We start from the raw sequence: 25,635 nt of genomic DNA on the forward strand, positions 1-25,635 counted from the left end.
CACCTCAGTCTGTCCTGAGACATGCTCTCTGAAATCTGACCTCGGAAACATCTTCAGAATCTTCTGAGCTTTTTGACCAGGATCACCTGTCACTGTAACATCCAGCCCTTTCCTCTTCCCATCTTTACAAGGTCTGGGGACACTCACTATTGACACCATCCAGGGCTCCCTCAAAGCTTGTCTTGAGGAGGTTCAACCCCGAGACCAGCCTGGAACCACATGTGTGTCCGGACCCTCCTGTTGTAGACCTGAGACACATCATGCAGATAATAGGACCCTGGGCACTGGAGGCATTGGCTCCCACCCTGTGACTTCCTAGCCAGGTGGCTTTGGGAAGCTTCCAGAATCTTGTTGCTTGACACTGAACAAGGTAATAACAGCATCTTCATAAGGCTCTAAGCATTGACCGAGAGGAGATGTGGAAGGTGCTCAATCCAGGGCCCCAACAGGGCCGGCTGGATAATGGTGGCTTATGGTCAACCGAGGGCCTGCCACCCGGCCTGCCTCTTGGGACCCTCCTGCAGACATCTGGGCTCTGGGCTCGGGCGTGAGGTCCCACGCAGGGCTGGGTCTGTTCCTCACCGCTCTGGGCCGCTCCTTGGGTGCTCTGTCCTGACAACCAGCTGGGCCCCACCCTGTGGCTCAGCTGCATCTGGGGGCACTGACCAGCATGTCGGGACTTCAGGACCATGTTGACGGACACCCTCACACCAGGGCTTGTCCATTTGGTCATCTGTGCACACACCACTGAATGCCACTTGAGCACAGGCCTGCCGGGGCCTTAGCAAGAGGGGCAGAGAGGAACCAAAACCCCAGATGGTTATGGGAGCAAAGGGTGAGGGACTGACCGCGAGGGCTTCATGGAGAAGGTGCCCAAAGCCCAGGCTGACACGTGAGAACCATCCCAGCCTGGTCCCTTGTAGTTATCCCATGGGCTTGTGAAAACAGACCGCAGGGATCCCCCACCCCCACCCCCAGGGCAGCAAGAGCTCTTCTCCATAATTCATGCTTCACAGAGGCTCAGGGTTAAGCCTCTGGAGCCCCACGGACCAGCTTGTGTTGCAGGCCAAGCTCACCCCCACCCCCCGGGCCTAGACCTCCTCCTGCAAGCCGCCTCTGGTCTGGGGGGACCATCTGTTCCCTTCTTTGGTCCCCTGAGGGTCTCAGAGTTCTGGTAACTGAATTGTGCCCCAAAAATTTTGCTCCTTAATGATGCGCGTCTGGCAATAAGGAACGTGGCGGCGATGAGTAACGCTGGCTGGAATGGTTCAAGTTGTGTGTCGGCTCAGCTAGGCCCAGTGCTCAGTGACTTGCCAGTTACAAAATCATGTCACCGTCCGCCATTTTGTGATCTGATGTGGTCATCTTCCATTTTCACATAATGACCTGGTCTCTGGAATCCAACCATGGGAGCAGCGAGTGTAAGGTCATTGAAAACGTTATCAGTTACGTTTGCACGAGGTCACACTGGAGAAGGATGGGTCTGAATCCTAAAAGACTGGTGTTTTTATTAAAAAAAAGAAACACACAGAGGAAGGATGGCCGTGTGGTGATGGAGTTATAGTGCCACTCCAAGCCAAGGAGCCTGGGGCCAACAGAAGCTGGGACCGATTTTCCCTCAGAGTCAACTCAGCTGATGCCTTGATCCCGATCGGGCTGTGTTGTGGAGAGCCCCCACTTTGTGGTGCTTTGGTAGGACAGCCCCGGGACACTGAGAGCCCATCAGTACATCTAGAGAACCCTGCTGCCTGCTACCAGAAGGAGCCAGGAGCCAGGGCGGCCAGGAACCATGGTGCCCATGGCTCAAATGGGAAAACGGAGGCCAGAGGGCCCTGATGGAGGCCAAATGGGCACCTAGGGGACCCTCAAGCCTCACACCTTACAGGTCAGTGAGTGACAGGCCTCAGAGGTCACATCTGAGGGAAAAGCATTAAAAGAGGGGGAGATGAGAGCTCTCCCTTTCCATGAGGAGAGGCCACTGAGCTCTGCAGAGAGCATGGCCTAGTCAGAGATGAGGGGTCCTCCAAGGAAGCCCCTCAGGAAGTGCTGGGGGACCTCATGCCCCAGAGGGGCTCCCTGGAGCTGGTGACACTCTACACCCCCCACACACACAGGCTCAGGGATGTTTGCAGCTGTTTCCCCTCAATTGGAGTCACGCCATGTCAGCACGTAGAGATCCTGAAAGACTTGTTATCCATATCATTAAGGCTGGTTCTACTCTGATGAGGCAGCTCTTTCCCAGTCCTGTTTTGAGTGCCTCCTACCCAAGGGGTTCGTCTTCCTACACTGTGTCGGACAATGTTTCCGAGCTATTCATAAAGTTGCCCCATAATGTATCAGACAGTGTTTCTCTGCTATTCATAGGTTTTCCCTGGCCAATCTTTGGCAAGTGGATGACCTCCTCCTTCTTCCTAGTCTGTCTTAGTGTGTAAACTGCGTTGAAACCTGTGCACCATGTGCAACTCTGCTGGTGTCTGAAACACCAGTGGCACAGCCTCAAGCCTCCCAGCAACATACAAACCCACAGGATGACAAACTGACAGACCAGTCTGTCTCCCTTAGCTGTTGGGAACCTCTGCACCCTCCTCTTACCTAATTCCTACCTGAAACCTGCCACTCTGTGGTTCCTGGTCGCTCCTGGTCCCTCCCTCTCCTGACTCTAGGGGACCGTGAGAGATATTGGCCTCTACTTTTCTTTTTTTGTGGTGTCTTTGTCTGGTTTGAGTATCAGGGTTATATTTGCTTCATGGAATGAATTAGGGGGTATTCCTTCCTTCTGTATCTTCTGGAAGAGTTTATACAACATCAGTGTCAATTCTTCTCGAAATGTTTGGTAGAATTACCCAGTGAAGCCATCTGGCCCAGGATTTGTTGTTGTTCTTGTTGAGTGGTTTTTGATCACTGATTCGATGTCTTCACTTGTTAAGGGTCTGTTGAGACTTTCTATTTCCTCTTGAGTCAGTTTGTGTAGGTTGTGCACTTCTAAGAATGTGTCCAGTTCACCTAGGCTATCCAGTGTATTGTCATACAGCTGTTCATAGGTTCTGTCCCGATTCTCTTTATTTCTGTCAACTCAGTTATAATGTAATTTCATTTTTTATTTTATTATTTTTGCATCTTTGTCAATCTACCTAAAGGTTTGTCTATTTTATGGATCTTTTCAAAGAACCAACTTCTGGTTTTATTGATGATTGTTTTTCTCTTTTCGATTTTATTCACTGCTGTGATTTTTATTTCCTTTCTTCTGGTAGGTTTAGTCTTAGTTTGCTCTTTCTGATACCTGCTGTGAACTTGAGCTCTCTCCTCTCTTATGTATGCATTTAGTGCTATGAATTTCCCTCTGAGTAATGCATTGGCTGTATCCCATAAGTTTTGGAATATTGTGCTTTCATTTTCATTTTGCTCTAAGAAATTTGTGATTTCTCTTTTGATTTCTTCTTTGACCCATTGGTACTTTAATAGTGTGTTGTGTAATTTCCATGTATTTGTGTAGTTTCCAGGATTTTTTTTTTTTCTGTTATTGATACCTACACTTTCTGTGGTCAGAGAAAATACTTTGTATGATTTCAATCTTTTAAAATTTATGAAGACTTGCTTTGTGACCTAACATGTGGTCTATCGTAGAGAACAACCCATGTGCACTGGAGTAGAATGTATTCTGTGCTGTTTGTGGGTGGAGTGTCCTATAATGCCTGTTGAGTCTAGTTGGTTTACAGTGTCATTCAAGTCCTGTGTTTCCTTGTTGATCTTTCTAGATATTTTGTTCAGTAGTGAAAGTTGTGTATTGAACTCCAACTGTTACCATAATACTGTCTAGTTCTCTCTTCAGTTCTATCAGTATTTGGTTTATATATTCAGGTGCCCCGATGCTGGTGTCTATATAGTTATGATTAAGTCTTCTTGATTTCTTGACTCTTTTATCACTACATAATGCCCATCTTTATTTCTTCTAACAGAGTGTCTTAGAAGTCTACTAAGGCATTTGACTGCTAACCAGGAGGCTGGCAATTCAAACCTACCAGCCACTCCTTGGAAGGAAGATTGGGCAATCTACTTTCGTAGAGATACTACCTTGGAAACCCAAGGAGGGGTAGCCATGAGTTGGATCCGACTCAACAGTAGTGAGGGTTTTTTTTTTAATTGTTGGGGGGGCAGTGGGGTGGGGGGGTAGCTAAGATTCCACCCTAGTTCTCTCTTGGTTATTATTCACATGAAGTATTTTCCATTCTTTCACTTTCAGCTTATTTTTTTCCTTGGGTTTACGGTGTGTCTCTTGGAAACAGCATGTAGTTGGGTTTTGTTTTTTTAATCTACTCTGCACTCTCTTATGATTGGGACATTTCCATTCACTGTGATCACCGATAACAAGTGACTGACTTCTGCCTTTTTGTCAGTTTGTTGGGAGCATTTTTTGTGAATCCTGGTGCCTTGGGCTCCCCATCCAGACTGAGTAACGAGTACCCAGCTGTCAGGACTCCTGGGGCCCTCTAGGCCTCAGTGCCCCTGTCTGAGCAATTGGGGTCGGGCTTTAGGGAGACCTGCTTTCAGGGCTTTGGAGTTTCCTGGCAGGTCCTGACCCAGCTGGAGCAGGGGAGGGGACACCACCAGCTCGATCTTGGAAAACGGAGGAAATGAGGTGCTGGAGGCAAAGGAAAGTGTGGATTCAGAGGCTGGACTAAGTGACTGGAGGTAGAAAGTGACCAGGTGGTGCCAGTTGTTCTCAGGGGCTGGGCTGTGGACATCTGGGCACCATCATCTATATATATCTGTGTGTGCATGTCTGTCTATGCGTGTGTGCGGTGCTCATTTAAATGTGTGTGCTTGTGTACATGCCTTGAGCATGTATGTGCATGTCTGAACACATGTAATTGTGTATGCACGCTTGTGAGCACTTATGTGTTGTGTGTGCATGTCTGCACACTTGCATGTGTACCTGCATCTTTGCATGCGTCTGTCCACGTCTATTTGTGTGTGTGTGTGTGTGAGCTCTGTGCACGTTTGTGTACTCATGCCCCATGAACACACGTCACTGTGTGTACGGGTTCACATGTGTACACATGCATGGAGAGGAATCAGAGAAAGCAACATTGCGCCAGGCACGAACAGGGACCCAGTCCCTAGCTCTGAGATCTAAGCTCTGGGGCCAGGTGAGCAGCAGTTAGGACACGAAAGAGGAGCTTGTGTGAGTGTGGGGGTCCACATGGGGCCTGTTCAAGCGCTGGCAGGACAGTGGACACTCCTCACCAAGATGCTCGGCCTCAGCCGTCTTTCTTAAGAGTCCGCCTCATCCAGGACCCCAAACCAGAGCCCTCCGCCCTCCTGGCCTTTGCTGCACTGTTCCCTCCCCCTGGCCTCTCTTCTTTGCCCTCTACTTGGCCAGGCCCTCCTGCTCATAAAGGGCGCTTCCTCCAGGAAGCCTGCCTGGTGGCGAAAGCGCCTCCCCCATCACATGGTTGGCTCCGACAGGCAGCCACCCCGCATAGGATGCACCCTGAGTTAGGGAACATTTTTGCAGAGTGAATGAAATTCCGAATCAGCTCTTTGCTCCAGGGCGCAGAATGGGAGGGGGTTCACTCAGGACACGCCTCTGCCCCGTGGGTATGGCTGAGCGCTTGCAGTGCGCCCCCACCCCGCGGCCCGGAAGATTGTCTCATATGATTACTCCCTGCTCCCCAGCATCAAGGATCATTTCTTACCCCCCGCCAGTCCTTAATGGGGGGCGGGGGGGCGAGGATGGCAGCAGCCCCAGCCCCAGCTGCCCACCGAGGCTCGCATTCCCCTTGGCGCCATCTGCCCTTGTCAATCTCGGGCCCTCATCCGCCGGACCAATCACAGGCCCGACATGGCGGTTTCGTCATCAGCAGCCAGTCAGGAGAGCGTGGTGGGAGGAGGCAGGGCCGAGGTGCCCCAGCAGCTGGCTTGGATCTTCGTGATCGTAAGATGGATCTCAGCGATGAGGCTGTGGGCCAAGGAGTCAGTTCCCACGCACAGCGACCCGACAGGACAGGGCAGAGCTGCCCCATGGGGTTTGCGAGGCTGTAATCTTTACAACAGATCGCCAGGCCTTTCTGCCGGGGAACCACTGGGTGGGTATGACCTGCAGCCCAACCACGGCACGGCCAGGGCTCCTTAGCCCAGAGATGGATGCGCGAGACACAAAAGGGCCCAGCTTCCTTGCCAGGAGCTCTGATGGACTAGTGCCTAAGGCATCTGACTGCTAAACACAAGGCTGTCGGTTCAAACCCACCAGCCTCTCCTCGGAAGGAGATTGGGCAATCTACTTCAGTAGTGCTACTGCCTGGGAAACCCAAGGAGGGGTCACTGTGGGTCAGATCCAACTCACTGGCAGTGAGTTTGGCTTCTGGAGTCCCTGCTGGCTGCATCCTTATGAGGAAATCTAGAAACTTCGTTTTTCCCAGAGGTGGGCTCAGGACACCTGGGTTTGATGGAGGCTCTATCATCTAGTTCTGGTTCCTCCCAGGGCCGCCTCGCCCATACCTGGGCCCGTCTGCAGCCCACGGGGACACCAGCCTGGCATTTGGGGGTGTGTGGAGAGGACTCGGGCTCCTGCCCGTGCACACAGCCTCACACTCTTACAGGGGCAAAAGGGGGCCCTCGGTATCTGCCCCTGGCAGCAGTCCTTGAGTGCAATGGGCATGTGCTGAGGCCAGACGACCGAGGTCCCGTTAGTCTGTTCACATGATCTCTAAATCCTAAATACCAAGGTGTGAGGTACACAGGCCCACCCCACGCAGACCCCTGGCTCCGCCCTCACCCACCCTGGGGCAGCCCGTGGGGTGCCGGGTTCAGCTGCCTCCACCTTTCAGTCACCCTGTATCGTTCCTGGTGACCTGAGACCTTCGCGAAGCCCTCTCCGCCCGTTCCTGCAGGGTCCGGGCCCAGTCCCACACCCGGCTGGCCCACCCGCCTGCCACCACCCCTAGGACACACACGTGGGCCGCAGCGGGGTGGACTTTTGTTCCTTTATTTTGCTCTTTCCAGTCTGAAGCTACTATCATGGGCACCAAGTTATACAAATGACATAAAAAATAAAAGACCGAGACGCCCAGAGCAGGAGCAGGGCAGACACACGGGCGGCGGGCGGGGCTGGCAAGGGCGGCGAGGCGGGGTGGGGCCGGGGCCCAGGCAGCTCGTCCCCACGGAGAGCCCGGGGGACCCCAGGATCCCGGAAGATTCCAGTCATACACGTGGAGCACCGATCCCGCCATGGGGGCTCTGGCCGTGAGGCGGGGGGCCCAGCACCACCAAGTGGGGGCACAAGCCAGGGTCGGGGCGGGCGGGAAGGTGGGGAGGGCCCAGGTGAGAGCCCCTTGGAGGCGTGGAGGCAGAGGCTCTGGACGCGGGGTGCCCCACTTGACCCCCACCAGCTGCTCCGAGACCCCTCAGGGACCACTCATGCTTGCCAAGGGCACCTCCAGCAATAAACTTCCTTAAAAAAAAAATACTGATTTGGTCGTTTTTTGCTTCCAGTCAGGCCAGGGTGAAAGAAAAGACTAGATTTGAGAGGGGAGCCTGACCACAGGGGCCATGCAGTGGGCAGGGCCGGCCCCCTCTGTGCAAAGGGGCCTAGGACAGCACCCGCAGGGTCCGCCGGCAGGTTTGGGGCACGCTGCGGCTCCTCGAAGGGGCAGGGAGAGGCTCCGGGAGTGGGGCACGAGATTCCAGTCACACACCACCCCCAGGGACTCAGCCACTTCAGGGAAATAAGGCTGAGAGTTGTGTGAGGTCAGAAGGAGGAGGTACCAGCCTCACCCAGGGCAGAGAAGAGGGCAGGGGGACCCTATGCCCCAAAACACTCCCTCCGGTGACTGGGCACAGCCACTGACCTGCCCAAGGGAGCCACGGCTCAGGGCACCGTTTTCTCTGGGTTTTCCAGTTTGAAAGGCAAGGGGCTCAACACCTGTGGTGGAGCCCAGCTAAGACAAGGGAGCGAACAGAGGGGGTCTGGGCAGCAGGGGGGGGTCTGCCCTCCAGAGCCGCAGGGCAGCGGGGCGCGGGGTAAGGGCAGGGGCGCAGGCGGGAGGGCGGGGCAGCACCTAGTACTCCCAGAGCGTGGCGGGGTCGATGGTCTCGGCCGAGGCCTTCAGGACCCCCGCGTGGTCCCCCTTCAGGTAGTGCCCTCCCACCTTGATGGCCACCTTGTTGTAGTCACAGAACTCAAAGAAGAAGTCCACCGGAGTGTCGCTGCTGCTGGTGACCGAGGAGTCACCGCCCACCATCCAGTACTTGCCTGTGGAGTCTGGGGAGAGGGAGCCCATCAGACCACCGCCCCCAGCTCCACGCCGCGACCCTCTTGAAGGGTTAATGCCCCCTCCCTCCAGTAACACCTTCAGGGACGGGCGTGAGGTCCCACCCACACGCTTCTGCCATGCTGGGCACACGAACCGGGCTCAGGCGTTCCGAATCGAAACCGACACCTCCACGTTGTCGGGGACCTCCCTCGGGCCACTACTCAAGCATGTCCACACCTGCCCACCTCTGTCCTCCCGCCTGCTGGCCTCCCCCCGTCACCGCCCAGGGACACCTGCCTCGGATATTGTAGGCGCCATCATTGAACTCGAGCTGGAAGACGTCGTAGCTGGAGCGGTTGGCGTCCAGCGTCCCAGTGACCTTGCGGCAGCCGATGAAACCATGCTCCCCGCGGAACACGATGATGGGTCGGTTGATGAGCTTCATGAGAAAAAGCTCCGAGTCTCCTGTCCAGGGAGGGGTGGGGAGGAGGGGGCCAGTGAGCGTGGAGGCAGGGGGGGGCGGGGATGACCAGGGGGCCCGGGCACTCACAGGTTACCCGGCGTGCCTCAGGCGGGGCTGGCGAGCGACCGCCATGTGCTCAGACCCCCTCCCACGGTAGCACGGCAGCGCCAGGGGGCCACTACCTGCCGTCTCCACTGAAGCTGCCAGCTGCCCGTTCTTCTTGGCTGTCACAAATTTGCCGTTGGACGCACGCAGGGTGATACGCCGATCGCACCACTCAATGTCAAAGTAGCAGCTGGCGTTCCTAGGGGCGGTGGTGGGGACAGTGTCAGGGGCTGCCCTCAGGCAGGCAGAGCTGGTCAGGTGAGTGGGGGGCGCTGTGGAGACGAGGGACACTCACTTGGTGGAGGCAGTGGACTGCACGCCCCCAGTCGCCGTCAGCGTCCAGTACTTGCCCGTGTGGGTGCGGAAGGCGCACTTTTTGGTGTCCCGGTCGATCTCCAATTGGAAAGTCTCCTGGTCAGTCTCTTCGTCCTGATTGGCTGACAGGTCCATACCTGTGGGGAGAGCCTTGAGGTGGTACGGGGCCCCCACGCCCACCAACTGTATCTCCCAGAAAGCCCTGCTCATGACCTAACTCTGGAACCTGGAAACACGGCCCTGCTTGGGAATAGGGTCTTTGAAGATGCTGTCTGTTAACACGAGGTCACAGCAGAGTAGGGCAGGCCTATTCCCCTCTGAGCGCTGTCCTTATGAAAGAGGGGATACGGCCATGTGGCAACAGGGGCAGAGACTGTAAGAGGCACAGCTACAAGCCGAAGAACACCAAGGACTGCCGGCCACCCCCGAAGCCAAGAGACAGGCAGGGACAGATGCTTGCTCAGAAGGAATCAACATGGCCGACACCCTGATCTCGGACTCCGAGCTCCAGACTGTGAGGCGACGGATTTCTGTTCTCTTGTTCTGGCAGCCTCAGGACATGGAAGCGCCCAGCTCATTCTGGCCGACTCCCACCCCCCACCCCCACACACCAACACATAAAGGGGGACCCTGGGCCACTGCCAGCCCCTCAAGTTCCACAGCCACGGGCCCAGGCCACTCGCCATGCCCGTTTCCAGAACTCAAGCCTCAAGCAAGCCAACTGTGAAGACCCTCTCAGCCTTCGAACCTGGAACCGAACCTGCCCCTGGAGACCACCCCACAGCCAACCAGGCTGGCAAAGTGAAGAGGAGGAAGAGGAGTTAACATCCGTGACGAGTGTGCTCCTCGGACATTCACCTGAGAGGCCACAAGGGCGGTGCTGGCTCCAAAGCAAAGTTCCGAGGGCGCGGGAAGGGGCAGGAAAGCTGGGCCGATGGGACGGGAAACGGGGTGGAAGTGGGGAGGGTGCCAGCAGTTGAGGGGCTGGGAGCAATGTCACCAGGGATCAGTATATAAACTGCTGAATAAACCAATGTGCTTCGTCAACTTTCACCCCAATCACAGTAAAACGTTGGAAGAAACAAAAGGCCTCTCCTGGGCCGCGGAGGAAGTGGCTGGGAGCCTGGGCCGACACGGAGGATTTAGCGCTGGCGGAGGGGTGGTTACGTAAGAGCGGCCCGGTTTCTAGAGACATATGGAAGCGTTTGCAGATGGAATGACATAACGTCAGGGATGTGCTTTAAATAAACCAAAACCGGCGGATGAAGAGATGGTTGAAACGAGGGTGGCGGGACCCGGCGTCCAGGGTCGACATGCTGGGGGGCTCTGCATGGCCCGTCGGCCCCTGTATCTGTGTGAGGGTTAAAGGGCTCAGACACCCACCAGCCCACAGTCCTTTCTCCGAGGAGAAAAATGAAGTAGATCGCCCAACCTTCCTTCCGAGGAGTGGCTGGTGGGTTTGAACCGCCAGCATTCTGGTTAGCAGTCTAGGCCACCAGAGCCATGAGCCCCACAGCTGGGGAACACTCTTCTAGTCTTTTCCACGACACAGCTCATATCCATGTATAGACCCCCCAGTCTCTGCAGAGCCACTTGTATAGACTCTTACCAACAGATGTAATAGAATGGGGGGCGGTAGGGGTTTAGTGCAGAATTCACACCTCCTAGGAGGGAGAAAGGAGCTCAGGTAGCGTAGTGCCTAAAGCACTTGACTGCTAACCAGAAGGTTGGTGGTTCAAACCCACCAGCCACTCCAAGGAAGGAAGAGTGGGTGATCTACTTCCGTAAAGATTTACCGCCTCAGAAACCCAATGGGGTCACCACTGGTCAGAATCAACGCGATGGCAGTGAGTGGTTTTTCTGGTAGGAGGGAGGACTGGGTTCAATTCCTAGCCAACGCACCTCTCGTACTGCCCCCACCCGTTTGTCGGGGAGGCCCGAGGGCTGCTGGGACGCAGAACGGGTTTCAGTGGCATTTCCAGAGTAAGACTGGGAAGAAAAGCCTGTGACCTGTTCTGAAAATCAGCCTGTGAGAACCCTGTGGACCCAACGGTGCGGCCCGCAACCGATCGTGGGGCCGTGCAGGCCCACAGAGTGTTCCATTTGTGTGTGGGGTCATCATGACAGCAGCTAGCAGCAACATCCACCACGCACCTGACAGGCATGGACATATGTGCAAATGGCTTTTTCCTCCGTAATCCTTCATCACACGTTTCACTCAGTCACCTTGGACATGACCACATGATCCCTCACGAGAGACCCCTGGGGCACCCCCAGGTTTCCTCTCATGCAGGGGCCAAGTCCCTGCACCCCACCCCTCAGCGTATCCACATCTCCCGACGACACCTGCAAGCAGGACCTTGGGTCAAACAGAACATCCGGTTCTAATAACCTCAGCAGCTGGGTCATCTGTCCCGCCCGCTCCAGGAGCCCGTCCCGCCCTTTGCTCAGATGAGGACTGAGGCTGGCCAGCCAGAAGTCTACAGCCGTCACTCAGAGGCCTGAAGGTGTTGGGTCGGCAGCTTCCTGATCCCATCACACAATGCCACGAGGTAGGGATGGTCACCCCAGCTTCCAGAGGGAGGCTGAGAGGCGGTGGCCTCAGCCAAAGTTAGGAAAGACAGGCCCCTGTGGCTCTCACCTCCTGCCACACCCTGTCTCCGAAGCCACCCTCCACCTATAGACTCATGTGCGTGGCCACCCAGAGACTGCAGAGCCCACAAATGTGGGCTGGACCCACCATCCCTCACCATCAAGAATGGGACCAGGCAGGACCAGAGGTGGGAGGGGAGGAGAGGGAATGCTACAGGAAAAAAAAAAAAAAGGCATTGACCCATGTCACTTTAGTTTTGTGTATTTCACTGTACATAAATTGTACTTCAATAAAATGAATTAAAAAATAAATAAAAAGGGGAAAAAAAAAAAAAGAATGGGATCAGAGCTAGGGTTCCCTTGCTCAGACCTCACCCCGGCCGCCCCACCCCCACTGCTGGAGTCACAGGGCAGCTGGGGACCACCACGGGACAGCCCCCTTCTCACACCCCTGTTCTGCTCAAAAGGGCCCTCGACCTCTACAGGCGGACCCCCAGAGCACTGGGGCAATGAGCACCACACCCACACTTCTCCCCTTCTGGGCCAGGAAACCTACCCTGGGGGGGGTCCCAGTCCCCAGCCGCCACACCAGTTCATGGGGGGCCAGGTGATGGTGGACGAAAGGGAGCAGACAGAGGGAACCCCCACCAAGAGGCTACTCCGTGGGTTCTGCTGGATTTGGGGACAGTGGGGTGAGGACAGGACAGCGGCCTAAAAGCTGAGTGGCAAGCTGGGCCCTGGCCTGGCAGCAAATGCAGGAAGCCCTGTGGCAATGGAGGCTAGAAAGAAAAACAGCCGTCACTTTGACACTCAGTCACTCCTACACAAAAGTGTATGTGCAAAAGTGTGCGAAAGCTGGACAGCGAACAAGGAATGGAAGAACCGATGCCTTCGAACTGTGATGTTGGCAAAGAACTCTGTACACACCATGGACTCTCAGAAGACCTCTTTCAAGGGCTGAAGAGCAAAGATGTCTCCTTGAGGACTAAGGTGTGCCTGACACAAGCCATGGTATTCTCAGTCACCTCATATGCATGCGAGAGCTGGACAATGAATAAGGAAGACCAAGAAGAGTTGATGCTTTTGAGCTGTGGTGCTGGCAAAGAATGCTGAAAGGACCATGGGCTGCTAAAAGAACTAACAGATCTGTCCTGGAGGAGGAGGTGTAGCTGGAATGCTCCTTGGAAGTGAGAATGGTCAGACTTCGTCTCACCTACTTTGGCCGCACTGTCAGAAGGGACTGACCTCTGGAGAGGGATGTCATGCTTGGTCAAGTGGAGGGTCAAGGAAAAAGGGGAAGGCCCTAATAAGATGGATTGACGGGTGGCTGCGGCGATGGGCTCAGGCACAGCAAGGATCGTGGGGCCGGCCCGGGCCCGGGCAACGTTTCCTCCTTTTGTGCACAGGATCGCTGAGTCGCAGACAACACCACAGCACCTAGCAACAAGAGCCAGAAGGACGAGCAAATCTGTCCCGGACGAGGCACAGCCAGAACGCTCCTTAGCAGTGAGTTTGGTGAGACTGCCTCCCACGGACTTGGACTTGGGTCATGTCATTAGGAGGGACCCCTGGAGGAGGTCTTCTTGCTTGGTGAGCAGAAGCTCAGGAAAAAAGAGTAAGGCCCTCAACGGGATGCATTTGACACAGTGGCTGCAACAACGGGCTTCAACATGGCAACGCCCGTCTGGATGGGGCAGGACTGGGCGGCGTCTTGTTCTGTTGGGCAGGGGTCACTCGCTATGGGTCAGAACTGACCCAACGGCACCACACAACAGTGGTTAGGAGCGCTTAGCCAGGGCTTCCAGCCCGACCTGTCAGTCGCCCTCAGACGGTGACCCCAACAGAACACAATGCCGTCTGGTCCCACGCCGTCTCCACAACCACTGACATGCTTGAGAGGCCCTTGTTGCGCCCACTGTGTGGTTTGAGGGCCTCCCCGCCCAGCTTCTAGCACCACATCCGACAGTGCTACTGTTGTGTCCACTGGGCCTCCACTGGCTAATTTTCAGGTCGATCACCACGCCTTTCTTCCTAGTCTGTCCGAGCCTGGAAGTTCCGCTGAAACCTGCCCACCATGGATGACCCTGCTGGGATTTGACATAACGGTGCCACGGTTTCCAGCATCACAGCAACAGAGAAGCCACCCCAGTGTGACACACAGACAGCCGAGGGGTGAGGGACCCATGACACACTTGGGCTTAAACCTCACGACAACACCAGAAACTCGCAGTAACGTTACCCCTTGTCCAGAGGGAAGACACTGAGGGTCAGCTGGTGGGTTGCATAACACTGTCCGCTTGGGTACTCAGATCCCGGCAGCTGTTGCATTCGGGCTTGGAACTGCTGGGCTCCAAAGGCCTGGGCGGACCCCTAAGGGACGCAAAGGGGCCCCAAGACCCCTTTTGCAAGTGCCTCCACCTCCCTCAGCCTCGGCTTCCCCACCTGTGGCTCTCTCAATGCTTTTAAAGGAGCTGTGGGGCCTGGTGCCAGTGCACGCCAGCCCTTCCTACCCAACTGGGAAGGGGGTGGGCAAAGCCAGCTCTCCCCCAGCCAGCAGGGGCCCCGGCCCAGACGGGAAAGGCCCCACTTGGCCTTGAAGACTCTAATTAGAGCTATGTTACTATGGCAACACCGTTTTCTCTGGATTCTTCTTTTCAGCTACAGCGGCAGAGAAAACCTGAGTCACAGGCCCCCAGGAGCCCCTGGGAGCAGGGGCTGCTCCACGGAGCCAGGGTGACGCATCCCTAGCGGGAACCAGGGTAACAAGGATGGCAGGCACCTCACGGCCCTTGACTTCCCTGCCCCCATCTCCTGCCCTGCCCCACCCCAGGCCTATCCTAAACTGTCTTCCACAGACACATTCCTGGGTGTCCCAGAGCCACCCGTGATCTCGCCAGTGGCCGGAGGAGGCATCCCTTCCTCTACCACCTTCCATGGCTCCCCATTGCTCTTAGGCCACAGCTGAGACAAAGCTGTGTCTCAGGAGTTCCCAAACTCCCTTTGAGCGTGTTCAAAACAGGAGGGACCTGGAATCATCCGTGACCTCCCCTCCCGTTTGCAGCCTGCTTTCCTGTGACCTCATCAAATCCCTCCTCTGTTGGAAGGAAGACTAGACAATCTACTTCCGTAGAGATACCACCTCGGAAACCCAAGGAGGGGTCGCTACGAGTCAGAACCAACTCCACGGCAATGAGTTTGGTTTTTTGGTTTGTCCCGGCTAGACCATTCCCTGCCTCATTCCAAGAACTCTTACACATTCCGCAAAGCCCAGAACGACCAGCTTCCCAGCAAGCCGGCATCTGGCACAGCACTTGAGCCAGGCTCCAGGCCAGTTCCTGGGCGGGGGCGTGGAGTACCCAGGGCACCGCTGGCCAGAGGCAAGAAGCCTGGCAGGAGAAGCTGCTGACAAAGGTGGGAAACTGGGTGTGGGCGGCTCCAGGGCCCAAGGAGCAGGGAGAGGCTGCACCAGACCGGACCTGGTGGCCCAGCCTCCGACGGTGATGTCACATAGGCAAAGGCAGCCCAAGTGGGGTGGCCAGAAGCATGCTAAGGGCAGGAAACTGCAGCTTCAGCAGGGAGCAGCCCGCCCCCCAGACCCGGCCTGTGCAGGCCTGAAATGATTCACATTCAGCTTCCAGGGCGAAGGTTCCCGACTCATGGTGCTGTGCAGCCCCGCCTCCTCGCCACGCCACGCAGGCCCATCCAAAACGGCCTTCGCAAGGCCGCCCCCTAGGCTCTCTGGAGCTGGTCCCTCTCACTGCCACCCCATCCTAAGATGGTCAGCGAACTTGGGAACAAGGTGAGGACCCCAAGCCACCTGAGCCCCAACCCCACCCCGAAGCCCCTCTCCTGGGCTCAAAGGTGAGCAAATGCCTCTGGCGGCCCCAGTTCCCGCTCCTCCGGCCCCGTCAGCCTGAATCACAATCACGATGCTGCAGGACTTACCGGAGACGGGGAACCTGTCCAGGCTCGCCCCTTGGCTGCAAGAACAGCCTCAAGCACCCTCTGCTCCTTGCAAGGCCCCAAGAGCCAGGGCCCCCTGCAGTGCAAGGACGGACTGGTCTCTGCTCCCATTACAGGCTGTGGCCCCTCTAGTCCATCTCCCATGCCACTTTCCAGCGCGGTTTCAATGTGCCTCCTGCCTCAGGGCCTTTGCACAGGCTGTCCCCTCTGCTTACAACACTCCTCCACAGGCACATGGTACCTTCTACTCACTCTTCAGAGCTGCTCAGAAGGGCCAGCGCCCCCACCTAACACGGGACCTCAGGCCTTCCTTTGACACCTCTGGGATTTTGATCTTGTCCTTGCCCCCAGGTGAGGGTCCAGGCACACACACAGCCCCACTGTTCACCACTGAAGCCCCAGCCTTTAGCCAGTCCTCAGTCTGGTGAATGGGTGGGAATCAGGCCCCACCCAGCACTGAGTTAGTGGTGGCTTCCTGGAGGCTGGGAGACAGCAGGGATCCAGATTAGAGCCTGTTCAGCTCCCCATGCTGTTGACTTGCTGTGTGACCTTGGGCCGGTGGATTCCCTTCTCTGAGCCTTCAAAGGTTCCTCTCTAAGATGGCAGCGGTACTGCCCCCTCCATCAAAACAGAATTACCATTACCCCACCCAGGTCTCTGTCTCCACTCCCAGCTACGAAGGCCTGGGGGGACTATTCTCAGGATGGGGACAGGCTGGCGGCCACCAAGGAGACTGTCTCCAGCTGTCTCCAAAGGTGGGGCCAAGATCCCCGCAGGCCCCTGCCTCAAAGGAGGGAGGACCTCCCAAGTCAGAGAAAGCGCCCAGCGGGGACGCGGAGTCTGGGGGAAGGGAAGGAGGGGGCTCGCTTCTGGCGCACAGCCGGTCGGAAATGGCCGGGCCGGTGGGAGGCCCCTGAGAGAACCGATCGGGTTGCAGTCGATTGTTCTCGGCAGGAGCCCTCGGGGATGGGGTTCAATCGAGGGTAGAGAGCTTCCCAGGGCGCCAGGCTGGGGTCTCCTCGCTCCTGAGGCCGCCCCCAGGGTAGAGTGCGCCCAGAGGGAGGAGGGTGCCGCGGGCGGCGCGCGCAGGGCGGGGTGCCTGGCGGCCGCTACCCACGCCACGCCGGCGGGGCCCAAGGCGCGACGGCGGAGGCTGCCTCTTGGGGAGGCTCTGGACCCCCGCGCTGAGCCTGGGTCCGGCGCGGGACCCCACAGCGCGCCGATGCCCTCCCCTGCGCGCGCATCTGGTTTCCCCATCTGCAGCGCGGGAGAGGACAAAGGGGACGAGGGAGGGCCTGGCGAGGCGGCCCGCCCCCCTGCTCACAAAGGCCGCGGCCTCTGCGCGGGGGAAGGGGCGGGGGAAAGGGCGGCCACTCGGGGCGCCCCCACCCACCGCCCCGCAGAGCAGACCGCGCCCGGCCTCCCGCGGCCGTGCCCAAGGCCGCGCCCGCGGGGGACTGCAGGCGCAGAGCGTGGGGACCAAAGGCGCCGCTGACCTCCCCTCCCCGGCCCGCGCAAGGCGACCCTGAGGAGGAGGGACGCGCCCTCGGAGCGCCACGACCCTCCCCAGGGCCGCCGAAGCGACCAGGCCCAGCGGCGAGGGGAGGCGTGGGAGAAAACCAAAGGGGGCGCCCCCTCTCCGACACTGTGCCGCCAGAGCGAGTGGGGAGACCTACATGCAGCGGGGACTCAGGGAGTGGCACTCGGGGAAGCTCTCCGGCAGGGCCTAAGGGACCCTCCTTCCCCCTCCGGGGCTGCGGGGGGCGCAGCGGCGCCGGAAGACAGGCAGAGCCCCACCCCGCACCCCCTTCTTCCCGCGCGACGCACGTCCCGGGGCGGGGTGGCCGGAGAGCCCGGCGGGGGCCGCGCGCATCGCACTCACCCTGGCGCGTGGACACGTTCCTCTCGTTGGCCGCCTGCAGTACGACCTGGGCGCAGCTCTGCTCCAGCGCGAAGAGCTCGTCCTTGCCCACCTTGGTGGCCTTGCCCGCCTTGAGCGTGCCACTGGGCCCCGACGGCGCCAGGTAGCGGCCGTCGCAGTCGCGGAAGGCCACCTTGCCCGAGCGGAACTCGAGCGTGTAGCCGGTGGCCGGCTCGGGCCTCGCCACCAGGCGCCCGTCGTGGCGCAGGAAGCGGTGGTCGGCGGTCTGCACGCTGTAGCGCTGGTCCTGGAAGGCGAGCGTGATGAGCGAGTCGACGCCCCAGGGCACGTCGCGGTCCACGGCGATCTCGTCCGCCGGCCGCGCGCTCAGGTGCGCGTAGCGCTTACGGGTCAGGCTGTAGATGTTGACCTGCGGGTGCATGGCGATGTGCACGCTCCACTTCTCGGCGGGAGACACGCTCTGCGCGAAGCACGACAGGCGGTCCTCCGTGCCGCCGAAGTAGCGCCGGTGCGCCTCGGACTGCAGCGACCAGCGGCCGTCGTCGTGCGCCACGATCAGGAAGCGGCAGTCGGCGCCGGGCGCCTCGCGCTCGCAGCTCACGTTGCCGTCCTTGTCCGCCGCCAGGTAGCGGCCCAGATGGCTCCGCAGGCACACGGCCGCGCTGCCCGCCTCGTCGGGCGGCTGCTCCAGCGTCCAGATCTGCTTCTTCTTCAGGCTGCTGGCCGACGCGTTCACCTTGAAGCCGAACGCCTCGGCCGTCAGGTACTTGTTGCTGCAGTTGATGAGGCCGAACTGGATCTGCACCGCCTCGGCCGTGCCGTTGGCGGGCATGGTGGCGGCGGCGGGCGTGCGCTCCCCGGCGCGCCTACTCCTTTGTTCGCTGCCTGCTCGGCGCACCCGCTGCAGCGCTCCACACAGCCGACCCGCGGCGCCGCAGCCGCTTTATAGGGTGGGTGACGTCATGCCACCAGGCCCCGCCCACGCCCCGCCCCGGGCCCGGGGGAGGGAGGGGGTCGCGGGCCGAGGAGCGCGCTCTGCGGGGCGGGGACGCGGGGCCTCGTGGAAAGCTCCTGGAGCGGCGTTCTTGGCGTCTCCAAGTCCGGTGGCGCGTCCGGCCTCTGTAAGCCAAAGCCTCTCGGGCTGCCAGGAGAGGCCCCCGTCCCCTCTCCAGTGCCAGCCCTCTGCCTCTTCCCCCGCAAAGCCACCCCCGCGGCGCGCGGCCTGGGGGACTCACCGGTAGCGACGTGCGCCGGCACGGTGACCCCGCGGAGGCCCCTGACCCCAAGCGTGGCGGGGCAGAAGGACGAGGCAGGTATGAGGTTACGACCGAGACGGCGAGACCACCCAGTGGGGCTCGCGACCGGGTGGAGGCAGGCCCGGGGGCTGCTCGGAGGAGGTGGCTTGAGAGCTGACTGGGGGGAGGCTGCGGGCAGACGGGTAGGAGAAGCGTCGGGAGGCCAGAGGCCCGCAGGAGAGGGCGGGATGGGCACTGGGCTCTGCGAGGGCCTGTGGGCGGATGGGTGGGGCCTGAAACCTCGTCACACCCAGCCAGGGCTTCTCTGGCCCTCCAGAGCAGGGGTCTGCCGCCTGAGGCTTCCCTCCCAGGGCGTCCTGAAGGCCACCCAGATCCCTCCCTGGGGGCCCAAAGAAGCCACAGTGGCCGAATCAATGACTGACAGAGCCCTTCCGGTGATGCACCAGCCACAGGTCTGGTCTACCAGGCAGGGGGATGGGCAGGGGTGGTCGCTCCCACTTAGGAGGGGGATGGGTAGCCCAGCCCTGATGGATAGACCAGGTTCCAGGCTCAAGGTCAATAGGACCCTCTCTCCCAAAGCCCTGATGTCTTAGGACTCTGGCCACCCGGCCCCTCTATCTTGCAAGTCCCCAAGTCCCAATGCTCTTCCCTCCAAGGGGCCAGTCCCCGAGGACATCCCCCTCCCCTCCTCCCCTCTCCCCCATCTAAGAACACTTCCCTTTTCTGAGCTTCTCCAAAGGCCATGGCTTTCCTGAGACATTCCCCACATGCTCAGAAGGCCCTGGAATGCCAGCGTGACCACAGGCTGCCCACAAGGTCTTGGGTGGAGGCCTGCCCCGACCGCAAGCAGAGAACACTAGACCGGCTGCTACCCTCAGTCTCTGTGTGTGTGTGTCGAGAGCTCTGAGCTGGTTGGGGTGGGGCTGCTCCTGTCCCTTTGGGGATATTCAACACGGAGGGGAAGAGGGTGCCCCCTCACCCCAAACAGGGCATGCCCACAGCACCCACTTGCACAGAGCCCCCTCCCTTGAGAGCCTTTGAGGAAATCTTATGGGTCATGCAAGGAGCTCTGGTGATGCAGTGGTCAAAGCATTCTGCTAACCAAAAGAGTGGGCGGTTCGAACCCACCAGCTGCTCTGCGGGAAGAAGATGAGGAGTCACACTGCAGACAGATCCACAGACCTGGAAACCCTATGTGGCAGTTCTCTGTCCCCTAGGGTCGCTATGAGTCGGAATCGACTCAACAGCAGTGGCTTTGGTTTTTCTCTCTTGGGTCATGCAAGGGGCCCTTGTGAGGAAACAGGCACTCAGCTGCTAACTGAAAGGGCAGTGGTTCAGGCCTGCCCAACAGCAGCATGGGAAAAACACCAGGCAATTTACTCCTGTAAAGATTACAGCCTGAAAGACCCGATGGGACAGTTCTGATAGGTCACTTGGAATCACAATAGGTCAAAATCGACTCAACCGCACACTACAGCAATGGGTCCTACAGATGTGGGCTTGAAACCCAGTGACTGTGTGACCTTGAGCAAGTTAACTCAACCTCTCCGAGCCTCAGTTTCCTCTTTTTTATTTTACCTCTTTACCTGAAACGAAATTTGTCATGTTAACCATTTTCGTGCGTACACTGGTGGGAGATCAAATCAGTGTTGTGTAAGTCGTCGCTAATGTCTGTTTCGAGATTTTTTCATCACAAGGTGAAACTCTCCCCATCAAACAATAACTCCTCACTCCCCTCTCCACTGCAACCCTGGTGGCGCAGTGGTAGAGCGCACGGCTGTGAACCAGAAAGGTCGCTAGCCACTCTGCGGGAGAGACTGACAGCCTTGGAAAGCATGTGTTCGGTTCCGCTCCGTCCTTCAGGCTTGCTGTAAGCAGTGAGTGACCCTGTCCCCACCTCCTGGAACCTCCATTCTGTCTCTGAGTCTGCCTAGTTCAGTTGCCTCATCTAAGGGGAATCTGTAGGATTCTTATTCATATCTGTAGCATATAATACATATTGTAGACATGTGCCATTTTGTGTCTGGTTATTTCACTCAGAGTCGTGTTTTCCGGGTTCATGCGTGTCATGCATATATCAGAACTTCATTCCTTCTATGTTGGGGGTGTGAGGTGCCATCCAGTCGGTTCTGACTCACAGGGACCCCGCGCACAACACTGCCCGGGTCTGCTCCAGACTCAACAATTGTTGCCACACTTGAGCCCACCTTCACAGCCACCGTGTCATTCCATCTCATTAAGGGTTTTCCCCTTTTTTGCTAACCTCCACTTCACCAACCATGCTGTCCTTCTCCAGGGACTGGTCCCTTCTGACAACATGACTGAGGTGTATGAGACGAAGTCTGGCCATTGTCATTTCTAAGGAGCATTCTGGCTGTACTTCCCCCAAGACAGATCTATTCCTTCCACTGGCAGCCGGTGCAACACTCAGTATTCTGCGCCAGCGTCCCAGGGCAAAGGCAGCAGTCCTTCGTGGTCTTTCTTATTCATTGTCCAGCTCTCACGCACATATGAGGCTGTTGAAAATAACGTGGCTTGGATTAGGCGCACCTTAGTCTTCAAAGTGACATCTTTTGCAGCAGATTTGCTCAATGCGATATGCTGTTTGATTTCTTGACTGCTGCTTCCATTGGGCATGGGTGGTGGGTCCAAGTAACGTGAATCTTGTGACAACGTCACTCTTTTCTCTGTTTATCATAATGTTGGTTTTTGGTCCAGCTGTGAAGAGTTTTCTTTATGTTGAGGTGTAATCCACACTGCAGACTGTAGTCTTTGACCTTCATCAGTAAATGCTTCAAGTCATCGTCGCTTTCAGCACGCAAGGTTGTGTTGACTGCATATCACAGGTTGTTAATGAGTCTTCCTCCAATCCTGATGCCACGTTCTTCTTCATACAGTCCAGTTTCTCGGATTATTTGCTCGGCATACAGATGGAATAAGTGTGGAGAAAGGATACAACCCTGACGCACACCCTTCCTGATTTTAAACCATGCAGTGTCCCCTTGTTCTGTTCGAACAACGGCTGCCTGGTCTACGTACAGGTTCCTGATGAGCACAATCAAGTGTTCTGGAATTCCCATTCTTCTCAATGTTATCCACAATTTGTTAGGCTCCACACAATCAAATGCCTTTGCATAGTCAATAAAACACAAGTAAACATCTTTCCGGTCTCCTTTGCTTTTGGCCAAGATCCATCTGGTAATCAGCAGTGATATCCCTTGTTCCACGTCCTTTTCTTCTGAGTCTGGCTTGCATTTCTGGCATTTCCTTGTTCATGTCCTGCTGCAACCGTTTTTGAAATATCTTCAGGAAATTTGTACTTACATGTGATGGTCTCTGCCAAGGAGGCCCAGTGCAGGGATCTGGGGCCCAAGGATGCTCTCTGCTTCCCCTCCGGCTCTTCTCTTGGGGGCAGTGAGAATCCCCCCTTTGCCGTTAGGAGGGCTCATTTTATGCCTGGCAGAGGGACAAAACTAGCCAATCCCAACATCAGAGTTTTACACACTTTATTTGCATGGTACCACCCAGTGATGTGCTGGGAGTTACAGAGACTATGGCTAGCAAAGCCGTACTGTGATTCACTGCACTTTGTATGGCTGCGTGGTATTCTGTTATAGTCCCTGGGTAGTGCGAATGGTTGATCAGGTAAGGTTCTCAGATGCCAACCAAGAGTTGGAGATTCAAGTTCACCCAAGGGCCCGTCTGAGGAAAGGCCTGGCAGTCAGTGTTTGAAACATCAGCCGTTGAAAACCCCCTGAAGCACAGCTCTGCTCACAGGGCTGCACACATGGGGTCGCCGTGAGTCAGCGTTGACACGTCGCCAGCTGGTTTCCGCATATTCCAGTGTATGGATATGCCACGTGTTGTCTATCCGTTTTCTCTTGATGGGCTTTTAGGTTGTTTCCACACTTACCCCACTGTGGGTAATGCCACACTGGACCTCGCTGCACTAGTGTCTGTTGGAGGCCCTACTTTCGAATCTCTTGGGTAGATTCCAAAGGACAGGTTCCTCTTTCGTGGTGGGGTAGCTGCCATAGAGTCAGTTCCCACTCACAGTGACCCCATGTACAACCAAACGAAACGCTGCCCGGTCCTGCCCCACTCTCCTCTTCCAGACCCCCTGTCGATCCATGTGTTGAGGGTCTTCCTTCTTTTCTCTGACCCCCCACTTTCCCCAGGATTATCTCCTCCTCCAGGGACGGGTCTCTCCTGATAACATCTCAAGTGCGCGAGCATTCCACCTCTGCTGCTTCCGGGACACGCTTGTTCCTTCTTTGGCGGTCTTCGGGACATCAGTATTCTTCCCAGTTCAAGTGCGTTCATTCTTCTGGGTCTTCCTTAGTCCTCTTTTGTACAGGAGAAGCCCCCCATCTCAGGGTAGTCAGAGTCCCTGGAGGCGTGTGCTTAGTCAGACACTTCCCTGCCATCCTCAGGACCTGGTCCAGACGCCAGGAAGCCCCCTCCCCTGTTAGGGAGACCTCAGCCTGTGGCCAGCCCCAGAGGCTCCAAGGCCCAGGGCTGAATGCCTCCAGGTGTGGCTGGAGGCTGTGGGATGGAGGGGCTGAGACCAGCCTCCTGGGTCAGGACTGGGAGGCACCTCCGCCAGCCCCACAGCTCCCACCCTGGCCTGGGCCCCACTTTGCAGCTAGAGGCCAGAGGGGTCCTGGGACGGGGGACCTTTCTGTCTGGCCTGGGTGGAGATCAGCTGGAAAGTCTGATGAGGCCAGATGAGTAACGGTAGCAGCCTGGGTGCAGGCACTGGGTTCAGTTCATCTCTAAAAGGAGTGTAATCATAGTAAATGAGGTGGGAGAATACCTGAGGGTTTCAGGAGGTAACACGCGTGAACTGGGACCCTGAGGGTTCCTGGGACATGGAAGACACCTTTTAAACCTGGAGAGTTTTGGGCAAACCAGGACCAGGTGGTCATCAAGCACTTAAAACAGTGCCAGCAGATCTGTACCCCCAAAGAATTGAAAGTAAGCACTCAGACAAGCTCAGGGGCACTCATGTACCCTGTAACATACACAGTTGTTGTTGTTGTTGTTATGTGCCGTCGAGTCGGCCCCGACTCATAGTGACCCCTCCTTGGGTTTCCGAGGCAGTATCACTACAGAAGTAGGATTGCCCAACCTTCCTTCCGAGGAGTGGCTGGTGGGTTTGAACCACCAGCCTTCTGGTTAGAAGTCAAGTGCACATACACAGTAGCAGTACTCAAAAGAGCCAAAAAGCAGAAACAACCCAAGTGTCTATGAACAAAATGTCCATCCGTACAACGGAATGTTCCCCACCACACCACCACTGCAGTCAAGTCGATTCCAACTCACAGTGATCCTTTAGGACAGAATAGAACTGCCCACAGGGTTTCCAAGGCTGTGATCTTTATAGAAGCAGACTGCCTCCTCTTTCTCCTGCGGAGCAGAGAATCCACAGGTTCAAACCTCCAACATTTTGGTTAGCAGCCAAGTGGCTTGACCACTGGACCACCAGGGCTCCTAATGGAATATTATGCAGCCTTGAAAAGGAGTAAAGTCCTGATACACGCTACAACACGGATGAACATTGCAAACACGATGCTGAGTGAAAGCGCCCAGACGCGAAGGACCAGTGGGGTTTAATTTCCCCCAGTGAAGAACAGGCAAACCCATAGAGATGGTGCAGACTGATGGTTACTGGGAGCAGGGGTAGGGGTGAATGCCTTTTGGGGTGATGGAAGTGTTCTGGAACTAGATGAACGTGGTGGCCACACAACATTGTGAATGGACTAAAAGCCACTGCCCAGTAAACTATAAAGTGCTTTCTTTCATGTCATGTGACTTTCATCTCAATCAGTATTTTGGGGGTTTTTTCAAAGATGCCTTTTTCTTCCCCTATCCAAGGACCTGTGGTCATAGCTCAGCCCTCTGGCATCTTACCCTGCCCACGGGACACCCCTCTTTGCCAGAGCCACTGTGAGCTGGGGCTTCCCCCCCACAGGCCCACACCCAGTCCGAGGCAGGCAAGTAAATGTCGCCCATGCTGGCTCTGGGGTTCCTGGGTTGCTCAAACAGTGAAGCGCTCAGTGGCAATGGGTTCATCACAAGAATCGAATGGGACAGCAGTTACCCCAGATGGTGGGGTGGGAACTGGGTGGACCTTTTTTACCCTTTCTGATGTTTGGACTAAGTGAAGGTATTGTCTATTTTTAAAAAATCACTTAAGAATGAAGGTGTCTGTTCCACAGCTGTTGGAATCCACCTTCCCTCAGCACCTGGCAGGTCCCTGGGTGGTGCAGAGTTGACACTCAACCGCTAACCTAAAGGTTGGCAGTTTGAACCCAGTGGCACCTGAATGAAAGACCTGGCACGTCCCTGAAGGTAGCAGTCCCGAAAACCCTATGGAGCGGTCCTCTGTAACACGGGGTTGAAATGAGCCGGCTCGGCAGACAGCGATGGGCTAGGTTTGGTTGTTGTTGGAATTGGCATGCACCCATCTGTCCTGTTTCACCTGATTTACCTGGTCTGAGTACTTCACATAAGTGACATCATATAACATAGAACGCATGACCTCTTGTATCTGGCTTCTACCACTTAATGTTTCACCCCACTTAGTTTAATGTTTTGGGACTCATCTTGTTTTCTAAGTTATCATTAATTATGGTTGGACATGAAACCAGAAGAACTAGATGGTGCCCGGCGACCACTGTCAACCACTCAGAAAGGGATCCACGCAGGAGGTCCTGGATAGAGAGGGAGAACAATGTGGAACAAAACTCAAATTCATAAAAAAAAAAAAAAAAAAGACCAGGTTTACTGGTCTGATAGAGCCTG

General features: G+C 56.7%; 1 protein-coding gene across 1 annotated transcript; it reads right to left on the bottom strand.

Moving 5' to 3' along the window:
* Positions 1 to 8,057: 8,057 nt before the first annotated feature.
* On the bottom strand, positions 8,058 to 18,404 carry FSCN1 (fascin actin-bundling protein 1). Its single transcript, XM_042780955.1, has 5 exons — positions 17,573 to 18,404; positions 9,116 to 9,272; positions 8,898 to 9,019; positions 8,550 to 8,717; positions 8,058 to 8,260 (listed from the first exon to the last, which is right to left on the bottom strand). The coding sequence occupies exons 1-5, from the start codon at positions 18,402 to 18,404 to the stop codon at positions 8,058 to 8,060; spliced, it is 1,482 nt and encodes a 493-aa protein (XP_042636889.1).
* Positions 18,405 to 25,635: the final 7,231 nt, after the last annotated feature.

The sequence above is a fragment of the Orycteropus afer genome, unplaced genomic scaffold, assembly GCF_000298275.1.
Source record: "Orycteropus afer afer isolate SDZICR_OR568_19922 unplaced genomic scaffold, OryAfe1.0 scaffold00006, whole genome shotgun sequence".
NCBI classification, from domain to species: domain Eukaryota; kingdom Metazoa; phylum Chordata; class Mammalia; order Tubulidentata; family Orycteropodidae; genus Orycteropus; species Orycteropus afer.